Genomic DNA, 15117 nt, shown 5'->3' with positions numbered 1-15117 from the left:
GAGGTGAGGGGGGAGGTGTGGGCGCAAGTTTTGCACTCCTTGCAGTTACAGGGGAAGGTGCCGGGAGTGGAGGTTGGGTTGGTGGGGGGTGTGGACCTGACGAGTGAGTCGCGGAGGGAGTGGTCTCTCCGGAGGGGTGGGAGGGAAATATATCCCTGGTGGTGGGGTCTGTTTGGAGTTGGTGGAAATGACGGAGGATGATACGATGTATCCGGAGGTTGGTAGGGTTCTCTCCTGGTGGGGATTGGAGGGGTGGGGTTCAAGGGCGGAGATGCGGTGGAGAACATCGTCGACCACGTTGGAGAGGAAATTGCGGTCTTTGAAGAAGGAGGCCATTTGGTCTGTTCGGTAGTGGAATTGGTCCTCTTGGGAGCAGATGCAGCAGAGGCGAAGGAATTGGGAATATGGGATGGCGTTTTTACAGGGGGCAGGGTGGGAGGAGGTGTAATCTAGGTAGCTGTGGAAATTGGTCGGTTTGTAGTAAATGTCTGTGTTGAATCAGTCGCCTGAGGTAGAAATGGAGAGGTCTAGGAAGGGGAGGGAGGAGTCTGAGATGGTCCAGGTAAATTTGAGGTCGGGGTGGAAGGTGTTCGTAAAGTGGATGACCTGTTCAACCTCCTCGTGGGAGCACGAGGTAGCGCCAATACAATCATTGATGTAGCGGAGCCAGTTATGCTATTTAGTTGGATCATGGCTGATGTTCTACCTCAACTTTGTTCTATCCTCTTATTCCATGGGTTACAGAGACAGCGATTCAGTATACAAATTGCAAAACAGATAATGTATTGATCAAGATGACTCTTTTTAACACTTTGGTCGTCTTGAGAGTTTGGAAGGTGGTCTTATTCATGTTTGAATTTTGATAGAGATCAATGAGTTGAGTGAGAAAAACATTTCGCTCAAAAGAGGATCTTGCAGCCTGTAATTATGGTGTTAAATTGAAAGTAAAGTGAAAATGAGAAGAGCCATTAGTCACATCCTGTTTTGAATACATATATTTTTCACAAAAACTTAAAAACTGCAAACATTGAAAATCTCAAACAAAAGCAGAAACTGCTGGAATTGCACAGATCACTCAGTATCTGTGGAGTGTAGACGTGTTAACTGTGTGTTGCCTTCATCTTCAGAGCTGAAATCTCTTGCGTGGGCATGCGTTTTAAGCATTTAGAGAATGAGAGAAAAGAGGGAACCATCAAACAGATGAACCAGTGCAGGAGCAAAGTATCAAAAATATAATTAGGTAACAAATCATCTTAGACAATGGAAGGGAGAATGGGAGAATTATAGAAACAAAGGCTATGTAAATAATTCATAACTCAGTGAGAGCCACATCCTTAGAAATGTTGAGAAAGGAAAGTGCACAGTCCGGGTCAGTGAGAGGTTTGGATAGCCAATGCACTTGATGTATCAATTTGTATAAAAAACAGCCAGTCAGATTTTGCCCAACTCACATACAAACTACTGCAGTTAAATGTTTTCACCCCAAATGGCAACCTGCTGTTCCCTGCTTTGTACCTGCTCCACTCTCTGTAATGAGCACAAGCAAATATACTTCATATTATCAATATCCCTGACATTAATACAAGTCTGAGATTATATACTTGATCTTTTTTATCACCGTGGTTGACTTGTCTGTTCTGTTCACTGATGCTGACTGGATTGTTTCCTGCAGTTTTATATTTATTTTTGTTTATTCCCGTTTTTACCATTTCTCTTGCTCCATTTTCACTTGTGCTGTCCAATGAAACTGAATTTGTCCCATTTGTCTTTTTTAGCAGAACTCCATCTACTTTACTGTGTAGTTTATCAATAGTTTAAGGCTCAAAAAAGTTATTCTTAAAATTAGGTTTGCTAATGATTCTGACTTTACCTTCTGGTTCTCCTTTGCTGGTTTTTATGTATTAGTCTTCACTACATTTGGGTTATTGGTTAAAATTTGGATCATTGCCAATAACTTCTGAAAGTGCTAATGAATAGCATGTACAACCTCCCTTCCATCTATCAAACTTATTGATTCCTCAGCATTCTAATAAATGTATTTATTTTTAAAATGATGAAGTGCATATCATTCTATACTCAATCATCCTTCTATACTTGGAGCTTAGAAGGATGAGGGGGCATCTAATTGAAACTTATAGAATACTGAATGGCCTGGACAGAGTGGATGTTGCGAAAATGTTTCCGTCGGTTGTAAAGACTAGGACTCGAGGGCACAGCATTAGAGTAAAGAGGAAGACCTTTTAGAACGGAGATTAGGAGCAACTTCTTCAGCCGGAAAGTGGTGGATCTATGGAATTCATTGCCACCGAAGGTTGTGGAGGCCAGGTTATTGAGTGTATTTAAGACAGAAGTAGGTTCTTTATTGTCATGGGCATCAAAGGTAATAGGGAGAAAATGGGAGAATGGGGCTTGAGAAACTCATCAGACATGATTGAATGGCAGAGCAGACTTGATGGGCTGAATGGCCTAACTTCTGTCTTATGGTCTTCTGGCCTTGTATGTCTATCCTCTGTTCTCAAGAGATGCTGTTGAATTGTTTTTTTTCCCCCAGAGGTAGAACACTAACTGATTGACTTGAGTGATAAGGTCAGCTTTCTGATTTCATGCTTCCATACAGGATAAAATCATTGAGCTGCCGTACCCTTATTGATCTGATCCAGTTTGACAGTGAATCGCAGGTAGCTCTCACAGCCAAGGGGTTACATCTACGGTGACTACCACAGGAAGATCCTTGAGATTACAAAGAGCCCCCGAGAGTGGGAACACAAACTGAAGCTTGTACACAACTTAGTCCAGAGACGCAGAGTTGAAAAGTGGTCTGTGGGTATGTAAAATTTCAACCATTTTAAAATATTGCATTTGTGGTTCAAGCCTTTCTTCAACTTAGGTGATTTTAATTATTAATTTAAACTTTTTTTCAGTGGGAGCAGTGGTTTTTGCCTCTAGTATCACTCCTTGCACTCTAAAGAGAGACCTGATGTTTATCGTTGTTGGTGAGTATATTTGATTATCTTCCTCCGAACTGTAAGTCTCCGTAATTGACCTCTTAAGGAGAGGGATACTTGTTTTTAAAAAAAAACAAAGCATAGACCTTATGCACATCCATTCTCTCTCTCAGTTTCACTTGAATAGAAATTTAGTAAGTTTTCCACACCATTGGGAGTGATTTGTGATGGTAGGGTTTATAATATGTTACTTCACATTGTTCATTGGTAGCACCAGTCTCTAATATCAAACACAATTCACCATTTACAATTATTAATATTTTCCATCTAATTTGTGTTAGCTAAATCACTAAACTTTGTATTTTTTGTAACATTTATGTATTCATAGTTAATTTGAAAAAAAAGTCAGAAACAACTTTTGTATCTGTGCAGGTGGAATCGCAGTTTCCATAATAGCATTCCTCTTTACTGCCAAGTTTCTCTACGAGCTATTCGCGCGGGTTATCAGCTTTCTTCAAAATGACAACAGAGGTAGGCGAGGAAACCGCACCATTTATGACTACGTGCGTGGGAACTATCTGGATCCCAGGTCATGCTTAGTAACCTGGGATTGGAAGGATTCTCCGGAAGTTGGGCATATCATGACCTTTAGGATACATGTAAGTAACAATATTTTAGTCTCATTTAGAAAGGCTGTGAGACTAAATCTCATGTCTCAATGTAGGTGAGATTTCCATGCAATGTACTTTCTTAATCTGAAATGGAGAATAAAGTGCAGTAGGTAAACAGAGCACAGACCCAGTAATATTTCTGATTTCAATTCTGTCCTTATTTTACCTAAAACCATGATTCAGTTTTAGAAAATAGAACATTACAGCGCAGTACAGGCCCTTTGGTCCTCGATGTTGTGCCGCCCTGTCATACTAATCTGAAGCCCATCACTTTTCCATGTACGTCCATATGCCTGTCCAATTATTACTTAAATGCACTTAAACTTGGCGAATCTACTGCCGTTGCAGGCAAAGCATTCCATACCCTTTCTACTCTGAGTAAAGAAACTACCTCTGACATCTGTCTTATACCTATCTCCCCTCACTTTAAAGTTGTTTCCACTCGTGTTTGCCGTTCCCATACTTGGAAAAAGGCTCTCCTTATCCACCCTATCTAACCCATTGATTATCTTGTATGTCTCTATTAAGTCACCTCACAACCTTCTCTTTAATGAGAACAGTCTCGAGGCCCTCAGCCTTTCCTCGTAAGACATTCCTTCCATACCAGGCAACATCCTAGTAAATCTCCTCTGCACCCTTTCCAAAGCTTCCACATCCTTCTTATTCAAAGTTTGTGAGAAGATTTGTAGCTCGGGTGCTCGTTGTTGGGGTTCTGTTTGCCGAGCTGGGAATTTGTGTTGCAGACGTTTTGTCCCCTGTCTAGGTGACATCCTCAGTGCTTGGGAGCCTCCTTTGAAGCGCTTCTGTGATGTTTCCTCCGGCATTTATAGTGGTTTGTCTCTGCCGCTTCCGGTTGTCAGTTCCAGCTGTCCGCTGCAGTGGTCGGTATATTGGGTCCAGGTCGATGTGCTTATTGACTGAATCTGTGGATGAGTGCCATGCCTCTAGGAATTCCCTGGCTGTTCTCTGTTTGGCTTGTCCTATAATAGTAGTATTGTCCCAGTCGAATTCATGTTGCTTGTCATCTGTGTGTGTGGCTACTAAGGATAGCTGGTCGTGTCGTTTCATGGCTAGTTGGCATTCATGGATACGGACCGTTAGCTGTCTTCCTGTTTGTCCTATCTAGTGTTTTGTGCAGTCCTTGCATGGGATTTTGTACACTACATTGGTTTTGCTCATGCTGGGTATCGGGTCCTTCGTCCTGGTGAGTTGTTGTCTGAGAGTGGCTGTTGGTTTGTGTGCTGTTATGAGTCCAAGTGGTCGTAGTATTCTGGCTGTCATTTCAGAAATGTTCTTGATATACGGTATCGTGGCATGTCCTCATTCCGTTGTCTTTCCCTTAGGCATCTGTGGATGAAATTGCAGTGGTATCCGTTTTTGGTGAATACATTGTAGAGGTTTTTTTTTATTATTAGATTAGATTAGATTAGATTAGATTAGATTACTTACAGTGTGGAAACAGGCCCTTCGGCCCAACAAGTCCACATCGCCCCGCCGAAGCGCAACCCACCCATACCCCTACATCTACCCCTTACCTAACACTACAGGCAATTTAGCATGGCCAATTCACCTGACCTGCACATATTTGGAGTGTGGGAGGAAACCGGAGCACCCGGAGGAAACCCACGCAGACACGGGGAGAATGTGCAAACTCCACACAGTCAGTCGCCTGAGGCGGGAATTGAACCCGGGTCTCTGGCGCTGTGAGGCAGCAGTGCTAACCACTGTGCCACCGTGCCGCCCAAGGTGTTCTTGCTCTTTTTGCAGTTCTGGTGTGCTGCAGTGTGTTGTGGCCCTTTTGAACGTGTCTTGATGAAACTTCTTTTGTGTGTGTTGGGGTGGTTGCTTTCGTAGTTCAGAACTTGGTCTGTGTGTGTGGCTTTCCTGTATACCTTTTGTGGTGAATTCTCCGTTCGGTGTTCTCTGTACCATCACGTCTAGGAATGGGAGTTGGTTGTCCTTTTCTTCCTCTTGAGTGAATCGGATTCCTGTGAGTGTGGCGTTGATGATCCGGTGTGTGTTCTCTATTTCTGTGTTTTTAATAATTACAAAGGTATCATCCACGTATCTGACCCAGAGTTTGGGTTGAATTTGCAGTAAGACTGTTTGTTCTATTCTTTGCATTACAGCTTCTGCTATGAGTCCAGAGATGGGTGAGCCCATGGGTGTGCCGTTGATTTGTTCATATATTTGGTTGTTGAATGTGAAGTGTGTTGTGAGGCACAGGTCCAGTAGTTTGAGTATGCAGTCTTTGTTGATAGGTTCCCCGTCTTGTTGTCTGTTCTGTATGTCCAGCAGGTTGGCTATTGTTTCTCTGGCTAGGGTTTTGTCGATAGAGGTGAACAGTGCCGTTACATCGAATGAGACCATAGTTTCTTCCTTGTCTATGTGTATATTTCTGATGATGTCCAAGAATTCCTGTGTTGACTGTGTAGAGTGTCTGGATCCGCTGATCAGGTGTTTCAGTTTCTGTTGTAGTTCTTTAGCCAGTTTGTGTGATGGTGTCCCCGGTAGCGATACGGTGGGTCTGAGTGGGATGTTTGGTTTGTGCACCTTGGGTAGTCCATAGAATCTGGGGGTGTTGTTGCTTTCAGGTTTCATTCTCTGTAGGTCAAACCTGGTTATCTGTCCGTTTTTTTTTGCAGGTTCCTCCGTGTGTTGTTTATCCTATTGGTGAGCTGTGGGTGGGGTCAAACTCCCTCTTTTGGTAGGTGTTGGTATCTGCAAGTAGTTGTTGTGCTTTCTGGATGTACCCTGCTTTGTCCAGGATGACCGTCATTCTGCCTTTTGTGTGCTGGTAGTATGATTATGTTCTTATCACTTCTTAGTGTTTTTACTGCTTCCCTCTCCTTGGTGTTGAGGTTGTGTGATTATTTTTTCCTTGTTATCAGGGGTACGATAGTTTGTCTCACTGTTTGATGTGTCTCTTCTGTCAGTCCATTGTTTCAACTAGCCACGAAACGACTCAACCAGCTATCCTTAGTAGCCACACACACAGATGACAAGCAACATGAGTTTGACTGGGACAACACTACTATTATAGGACAAGCCAAACAGAGAACAGGGAATTCCTAGAGGCATGGCACTCATCCACAGGTTCTATCAATAAACACATCGACCTGGACCCAATATACCGACCACTGCAGCGGACAGCTGGAACTGACAACCGGAAGCGGCAGAGACAAACCACTACAAATGCTGGAGGAAACAACACAGAAGCGCTTCACAGGAGGCTCCCAAGCACTGAGGATGTCACCTAGACAGGGGACGAAACGTCTGCAACACAAATTCCCAGCTCGGCGAACAGAACCACAACAACATCCTTCTTAAAGTGCGGTGAACAGAACTGTACACAATACTCCAAGTGTGGCCGTACCAGAGGTTTGTACAGCTGTAGCATAACCTCCTGGTTCTGGAACTCAATCCCTCTAATCAAGGCCAAAACACTGTATGCCTTCTTAACAACCCTGTCAATCTGGGTGGTAACTTTCAGGGATCTGTGTACATGGACACAGAGATCTCGCTGCTCATCTGCACTCGCAAGAATCTTACCATTAGCCCGGTACTTTGTATTCCGATTACTCCGTCCAAAGTGTATCACCTCATACTTGTCCATATTAAACTCCATTTGCCACCTCTCAGCCCGGCTCTGCATCCTAACTATGTCTCTCTGCAACCTACTACATCCTTCGTCACTATCCACAACTCCACCAATCTTAGTGTCGTCCACAGATTTACTAACCCACCCTTCTAAGCCCTCATCCAGGTCATTTATAAAAATGACAAACAGCAGTGGACCCAACACCGACCCTTGCGGTACACCACTAGTAATTGGACACCAAGATGAACACGTAAGGGGCAACTTTTTCACGCAGAGGGTGGTACGTGTACGGAATGAGCTGCCAGAGGAAATGGTGGAGGCTGATACAATTGCAACATTTAAGAGGCATTTGGATTGGTATATGAATAGGAAGGGTTTGGAGGGATATGGCCAGGTGCTGGCAGGTGGGGCTAGATTGGGTTGGGATATCTGGTCGGCATGGACGGGTTGGACCGAAGGGTCTGTCTCCATGCTGTACATCTCTATGACTCTATGTTCCATCAACTACAACCCTCTGTTTTCTTTCAGCAAGCCAATTACTGATCCAAACTGCTATGTCTCCCACAATCCCATTCCTCCGCATTTTGTACAATAGCCTACTGTGGGGAACCTTATCGAATGCCTTGCTGAAATCCATATACACCACATCAACTGGTTTACTCTCATCTACCTGTTTGGCCACTTTGTCAAAAAAATCAATAAGATTCGTTAGGCACGACCTACCCTTCACAAAACCGTGCTGACTGTCCCTGATCAGATTATTCTTTTCTAGCTGGTTATAAATCCTATCTCTTATAACCTTTTCCAACATTTTACTGACAACTGAAGTGAGACTCACTGGTCTGTAATTACCAGGGTTGTCTCTACTACTGTTTTGAAGAAGGGGACCACACTTGCTATCCTCCAGCCCTCAGGCACTATTCCTGTAGACAATGATGATTTGAAGATCAATGCCAAAGGCTCGGCAATCTCTTCCCTTGCTTCCCAGAGGATCCTAGGATAGATCCCATCCGGCCCAGGGGACTTGTCTTAATGAGGTATGGAAGTTGGTTGTAGTTTAGGAAGCAGGGAAGTACAGTTTGTTGCATTAGATTTGACTTGCTCTAAGGACAAAGAATTAATAGATGCATTGCAGTCATGAAGATGGAAGGGTGCACTTGTAACATGGATTGTTCAAATAGGTGGCTTCCATTACTAATGTGGATGTCAAAGTTTGCAATAATTTGTTCACACAAAAGTGGGACAGAACTGTAACAAAAAAAACTTTGAGCAAATTCATGCATCCAGGTTTGAGACTTTACGTATAATATTGATTATAAGAGCGTATAAAATCTGGACTTGAAATCTTAGGGGCAAATGAAGCAAATAAAACTGAGTAGTGTCAGGATTCAGTAACTGCACCAAGTTGAAAAAAAGGACTTGTCATGTAGCACTTTATTAGTATTCTCAGAAATGTTTCAAAGAGTTGCATACATATCAACCCAATGACAGCATTACTCTGGGAGATCCGCAACAACAATGGAATAATTGACTAGCTAATCTGTGCTGTCGGATTGAGGGCATGATATTGTCAGGCCACTAGAAGAACAATTTGTTGCTTTGATGGAACACCTTAAAGTTCATATGAGCCAATGAAACGCCAGACTTTCATCTTGGTATGTCATCTACTGACAGCTACCTGTAAAACTAATGTGCATTGACACATCACTTTTGATTATGTCATCTTTTTATTTTTAAAAGTTATTGATTCATAGAGTGGGTCTGTTTTATTGATTATTTCTTAACTATCTTGAGAAGATGATAGTGAAGGGCGATATTAAATTGCAGATATTCATCTGGCGTAAGGCATTGTCACAATGCCATTTGTGTAGGGAGTTCCAACGTTTTGACCCAGTGACAATGAAGGAGCATAGTCCCACAACATCTTGATGAGGAATCTAGAGTAGAACTTTCAGGTGGGTCTACTGATCTTTAAATCGTCAACCTTCTGGAGATACTAAGAAAAAAATCATCTGTGGCAATCAGATACTGCAAAAAGTAACTACATTGAATTTTTCTCGCAATCAAATTCTGAGCTATCAGATCACTCCCAAAAGTATAATTTTGAGATTTGTGGTCACAAATGATCAGTTAATAGTCACACTTTCAGTGTTTTGCATCAATGAGGCTAACATCTGAGTTATTTACAGGAGGTAAAAAGGGAGAAATTGAGAATTTTGGGCTGGATAGGGTAAAGCTAAAGTTCTAATAGATTTTTGGAAGCAGGGAGGGGGATGGAGGGAATGGGGGCAGCGAGTCAGAGGATCAGGCTGAGTAACAGTTGGATTGGGTCTTGAATTTGTAAAGCAGATTTTATAAGTTAAAGATATTCCAAAGAATTTTGTAGTCACTGGAGTACTTTTGATGTTGGAAATACGGCAACCAGTTTGTTGGCAGCAAGCTCCCATGTGATAATGACCGAAGTGTTAGTTTTGTAATTGAGGCATGAATACCAGCCAGGTCACTAAACCTAAAACTCCAGCTCCTCCTCATAGTAGCTTCATAGGATACAGAGAGAGCCATTGACAACTCAAATTAATAACTCAATTCATCCATCATTTCAAACCTCCCTGAGTACTGCAGCTATCTCTCTGCAATCCATATTTAAAAAATAAGTGTGTCCACACAGAGCTGTTGGCAGAAGATATATTGAGACTGCAGAGCAATTTAAAAACGTGGGCCAGATTTTTGAAATAAACTTAGCACAGTGATGAGTGGAGTTTGGAAAGTATGGAGAATGATGAAAGATACAGAATTCTGTGCAATTAGAACATGAAATAACACAAGAAGAGATTCATTCAGTGATTTATGCTTGTACTGCTCTTTTTAAAAACATCCAATCCAGCACCATTCCTACTGTTTTCTCAGCTTTGTAAATTCTGTTCATTTCAAGTGATTATCTAATTCAATTTGTAAGTTACTATAGAATTTGCTTCAACCACCTGCTCAGATAATGCATTTCAGATCATCATAACTCACTGTGAAAGACTGATTCTCCCCATCTCTTTTGCTCAGTACTGTCAATGTCTTTGTTCTGATCCTTCTGCCATTGGAAGCAGCTTTACACTTCTTAGAATATTATCAGAATCCTTCACGATCTTGAATACTACTTTATCTCTCCCTCTGGCCTTGTCTAGCTGAAAAGAGAAAATGCCATCTTTTATCATCTCACCACATAATTGAAGTCCTTATTTTTTGGTGTCACTCTGCATCTTCTCCCAACACTGTGATATCCTTCCTAAAGTATAGTTCTCTGAAATGGGAACAATACTCCAGTAACTAAGGATAGTATTTGCATCATTCTGAATGGATTATCTATTGCCTCCAGCGTTATACTCAGTTATAGACTTATAGGAAACATGTTTTTAGTTGCTTATAGGATGAGTGCTAGGTATTGTGTCCTGAGCTACAGTTAAGCCTTTAATCATAGACTGAAATAAAAATGGATATGCCAAAGGTTATGTGTGGGCATGCTACCCCAATTGATATCAGTAACTTCAATTAATAACAAAAGCCAGATTTGTGGTAGTGAATCTATTCTAATATGGCTTCTGACATGGTCCCAACAGATCCATCCACAACATAGACCAGTTTAAACAAGCACAAACATTAGTTTATCTTGTGTTTATCAAGCAGGCAAGAAGAAATTTATATTGGACCTACAAAGTGGGGCTTTCCAAGTGCAGTTTGTTTCTACTGTGAAGTTCAGGTTACAATTAAGAACATACTGGAATCTGGTTTAAACCGGGCTGGTTTAAATATTGTATTGGCCTTAACAGAAACATTACATCCAATTCTGAACACTACACTTTAGGAAGGATGTGAGGGCATTAGAGAAGATGCAGGAGTATTTACTTCTGGGTTGAGGAACTTCAGTTATCTCGACAGACTTAAGTTGGGGCTTTTCTACTTGAAGAAGAGAAGTTTGAATAGATTTTAAAGAGCTTCCAGTTTTCACAGGGACAGCAAGATAATTGTTTATTCTTCTCAGCAGTTGTACAGCAAGGAAAACAGTTCTATTTCATAAACTTGCACTGAATTCAGTATTGTCATACCCAGTACATGCTAATAACCTGTGAAACCTTTATCATTTGGAAAGGAGTTGTTCACTTTTTGTTTAAGTATTAATACAATATTTTAACAAAACCGGTGTTGCTAATGTGCTTGATGCAAGGTGATATAAGACCCAATACTCAAAAGCATCATTAGAGAGAGTTATGTCGTTTTTGGCCCATCTGAGAAACAATTGAGATATTTGGAGTAATGAGGTTTACTATGAGCTGCAATATACTGAATCACTTATAGCATCTAACAGTATTTAGCTGAGTATGTTTCATGACTACTGGATATTTCAAAGTACTATAAATTACTAAGATACTTCTTTTGAAGTGTGGTCACTATTACAGGAAACAGCACCAATTTCAATGTGTGGAATTGATGGATAACTGTTGATGAGAACAATAGGCATAACTTCCCCTATCTTTCTCTGAAATATTGGATATTTGATTTCCACCTGAAGCAGGCAGATGTATGTTCTGTTTAACATCTCGTCTGTGGTATGGTACCTGCACCATTGCAGTATTTAACTTTTGAACTGAAGTTGTGGAATGAAACTTGAATCTACTGACTCAGAAGAAAAGTGCTACAACCAAGCCATTGCTGACACCAAATTGAATTGTCAATGAAATTTCTCAAGACAGAATTGCAAACCCAACTGTGCCAACATCAGAAGGCACCAAGCATCGGGTAGATCTTTCCAAACAAAAGAAAGATTGAAGACGCAGTGATATGCTAGGGAGCTCCCAGTTTTCTTGGGAACAGTGACAGCATTGTTTTCCACCATTGTGACCATAAAGGAGGTACAGTATGTGGTGAGATTAAGAGGGATGAGGACAAATACGCTCAACATTACTCCTTTCTTGTCTTGGAAATGTAGTGCTTTTATTTTAATCAACCTGTTCCTAATCAACCACTTTCTATTCAGCCTATTCAAAGGTGTTATGACACATCTGTGGAATAGAACTTGAACCCAGACCTTCTGGTTTAGAGGTAGGGATGGTACCACTGTTGTGCAAGAGCTCTTAAAGAACTCTGCTCACTCTTTAATATCCAGAAGTGTTATCTCACATGACCAAACAGTTTTGCTGTCATCACCAAGTCACCTGTGTTTTTCTTTGTATATTAATACCACTAGTATATCACCCATGTTTTCTAATGGATCAGTTTACATACAGAATTCCATTAAGGACAATGCAGACCACCAAAGGTGAGGGAGGGGGAAATAAAGCACTCCAGCCCTTGTCGTGTCTGACTTTCTCTAAAAGTATTAGGAGCATTAGTAAGAATGTTGATTTTTTTTAATTCTCATCAGTCTATTCCGTGATGTTATGGTACACCTCTAGAGCAAGTGGGAATTGAAACCAGGTCTCCTGCTCAGAAGTGGGGTTGCTACCATTGCACAACAAGAGCCATTATCGATACAAACTTGATTAGCTAGGCCACATGGCTGATTGAGGTGTTGCAATTTATTTCAGATATTTATATATTTAGATTATTAGAAATCTTGCAACACACCTCTGGAACTAGTGGGACTTGGATTGAGATCTTCTAGTCCAGAAGTACAGGCACTCCCACCATGCCTCAAGAGCTCTAAGGACTGTCCTTTTGGGTATTTTCTGACAATTGACCATGGTTTCATGGCGTTGATACCAGACTTTTATTGGATTCAATTTCCACCATATACCATGGTGGATTCGAACCTCTATCCCCAGAACATTACCTGGTTCTCTGGATTAATAGTCCAGTGATAATACCACTAGGCCATGTCATCCCCATTTCTTATAGGGCTACAGGGATAATACAAAGAAATGGGACTTGCTGAGTTCCTCTTGCCAGAAGCTGACATGGGAATGATGGACTCAACAGCTTCCTTCTGTTGTGTAAACATTATACAAAATGTTAAAACAAGGACGAATAGTAATGCATGTCATTTTTCAGAAAGAAAATCTTCCTATGTTGTTGTGTAGTTGTTCTACAAGAATGGGCGACCATTTCCTGCACACCGTCCTGTGGGATTACGGATTCACATTTCACACATGGAGCTTGGGTTGGATGTTCCAGTCACACAGGAAGTACTCCATGCACAGAAGAGCAATGTAGTGAAGGTGGGCTTCACAGTGAGAAAGGCAGGAAGGTACGAACTCTCTGTCAAAGTCGGAGGATCGAATGTGGCTTACAGCCCATACTATAAAACTTTTCAACCTGGTAGGTGTGATCGTGTGTATGTTCTTACTGGGGATTGAGATTGCCTATTTTTTCTTTGTCTATACGTTTGTCCACATTGATTACTAAGCACCTTGAATAAAGGCTTCCCTAAATAATTAGGTAATTGACCACCAATGGTACTTAAATGCAGCTCTTTATACCTTGGTGTCTAGTCTTTATTCTAAAAGTGGTGTAGAGGATGTTGCTTGACCTTCCTGCCTTCTGGAATTTAAGTTCTGAAAAAGCTTAGATCCTTGAGCTAGAAATTTCCTTTCTTTGCTGCATGTGTGGATTTCAAATTGAAATGACACTGAATAATTGTAATCCAATCCTTAGACTGCAAATAATGTCTATGATTTGGTAATAATTGAAAGCACATTAGCACTGCAAAGAAGAAGGAAAAACAAATGACACGCACATTGAGTGAATTAAGTTAAAATTGTTAAGAGTGATGCTGTAAAAGATTCAGGGGCCTTATCAGATCCAAAGCTCAACATATCCAACAATCCAGAATAATTAAGGCTGCAATGAGACAATGAGCTAGGGGATTTGTTTGAGTAACTTGTGCGGTATTCTTATGAATTCTTTGTGTCAAAAATGTGAGCTAGGCTCTAAAGAAACTGGGTATTTTTGCTTAAAAACAATATCTGATTGGCAACCTTAAGAGGTTTATCAGATTGTTATGGGAATCCAAGAAGTTAAACCAGAATATACCTTGGCCTCATTTGCAAAAATGCACATAATTTGTTTCATATATGTTCACCTATGTGAGCATCCCTAGTGACTAGTGTTTACTACTGTCCTGAATTGCTCTTGAAGGTGATGATGAGCTGCTTTCTTGAACTGTTATAGTCCATATGATGTAGATACAGTGAAATGAAAGTTGCCGTTGTCCCAGAAGGCCATAGACAGTAAGTGTTATTAGAATGACAACACTCAATGTTTAACCCCAGGGTTACCTAACCCAGTACAGTAATTGAACCTGTGCTGTTGACTTCACTCTGCATTGCAAACCAGCTATCCAGCCAACAGATCTAGCTAAGCTGAATGTGTCTACACCCACATGTTGTTATGGAAGGGGTTCCACAATTCTGACCCAGTGACAGTGTAGGCATGACAATATCTTTTCAAGTCAGGATAGCAAGTGACGTTAAGAGGAGCTTGTTGATGCTGATTCTGTCATGCATCTGCTGTCATCCCTTTAAAGGTAATGAAGGTCTCTGGTTTGGAACAAACTTTGCCAGTGGTGTTGCAACAATTTGTCAATGTTAGTGGGCAGAGTGAACATTTAAGGTAATGGGTGAGATGCTGATCAAATGGGTTGCATTCATTTGGATGGTGTGGACCATATTGAGTGTTGCTGGCACTACATTAATAAAGGCAAGTGGAGAATATTCTGTCTCATTCCTGACTTCCGCCTTGTCGATGGCAGTTTCACTGTAATGACAGCACATGGTCTATAACAGTTAATGGACTATGGCAGATGGGCTTTGGGAGTCAGAAGGTTAGCTTTTCACCTCAGATTTCGCAGCCTCTGACCTGTTCTTGTAGGTCTAGATCAATGAAAACCCCAATGATGTTGATTTAGCATTTTTGA

At 41.3% G+C, this 15117-nt stretch overlaps 1 protein-coding gene across 3 annotated transcripts in view; it reads left to right on the top strand.

Annotated features, from left to right (window-relative positions):
* arel1 (apoptosis resistant E3 ubiquitin protein ligase 1) overlaps positions 1–15117 on the top strand; it is an 83757-nt gene that overhangs the window by 29809 nt on the left and 38831 nt on the right. For all 3 annotated transcript variants that reach the window (XM_072568222.1, XM_072568224.1, XM_072568223.1), the window contains exons 3-6: positions 2618–2824; positions 2922–2993; positions 3378–3604; positions 13283–13520. In XM_072568222.1, coding sequence (XP_072424323.1) covers positions 2978–2993; positions 3378–3604; positions 13283–13520 — 481 coding nt within the window. In that variant the 5' untranslated portion in view covers positions 2618–2824; positions 2922–2977. The remainder of the gene's footprint in view (positions 1–2617; positions 2825–2921; positions 2994–3377; positions 3605–13282; positions 13521–15117) is intronic.

The sequence above is a fragment of the Chiloscyllium punctatum genome, chromosome 4 (assembly GCF_047496795.1).
Source record: "Chiloscyllium punctatum isolate Juve2018m chromosome 4, sChiPun1.3, whole genome shotgun sequence".
NCBI classification, from domain to species: Eukaryota; Metazoa; Chordata; class Chondrichthyes; order Orectolobiformes; family Hemiscylliidae; genus Chiloscyllium; species Chiloscyllium punctatum.
Note: the sequence above shows the minus strand (reverse complement) of the source record. Positions and strands in the feature narration are given on the sequence as shown.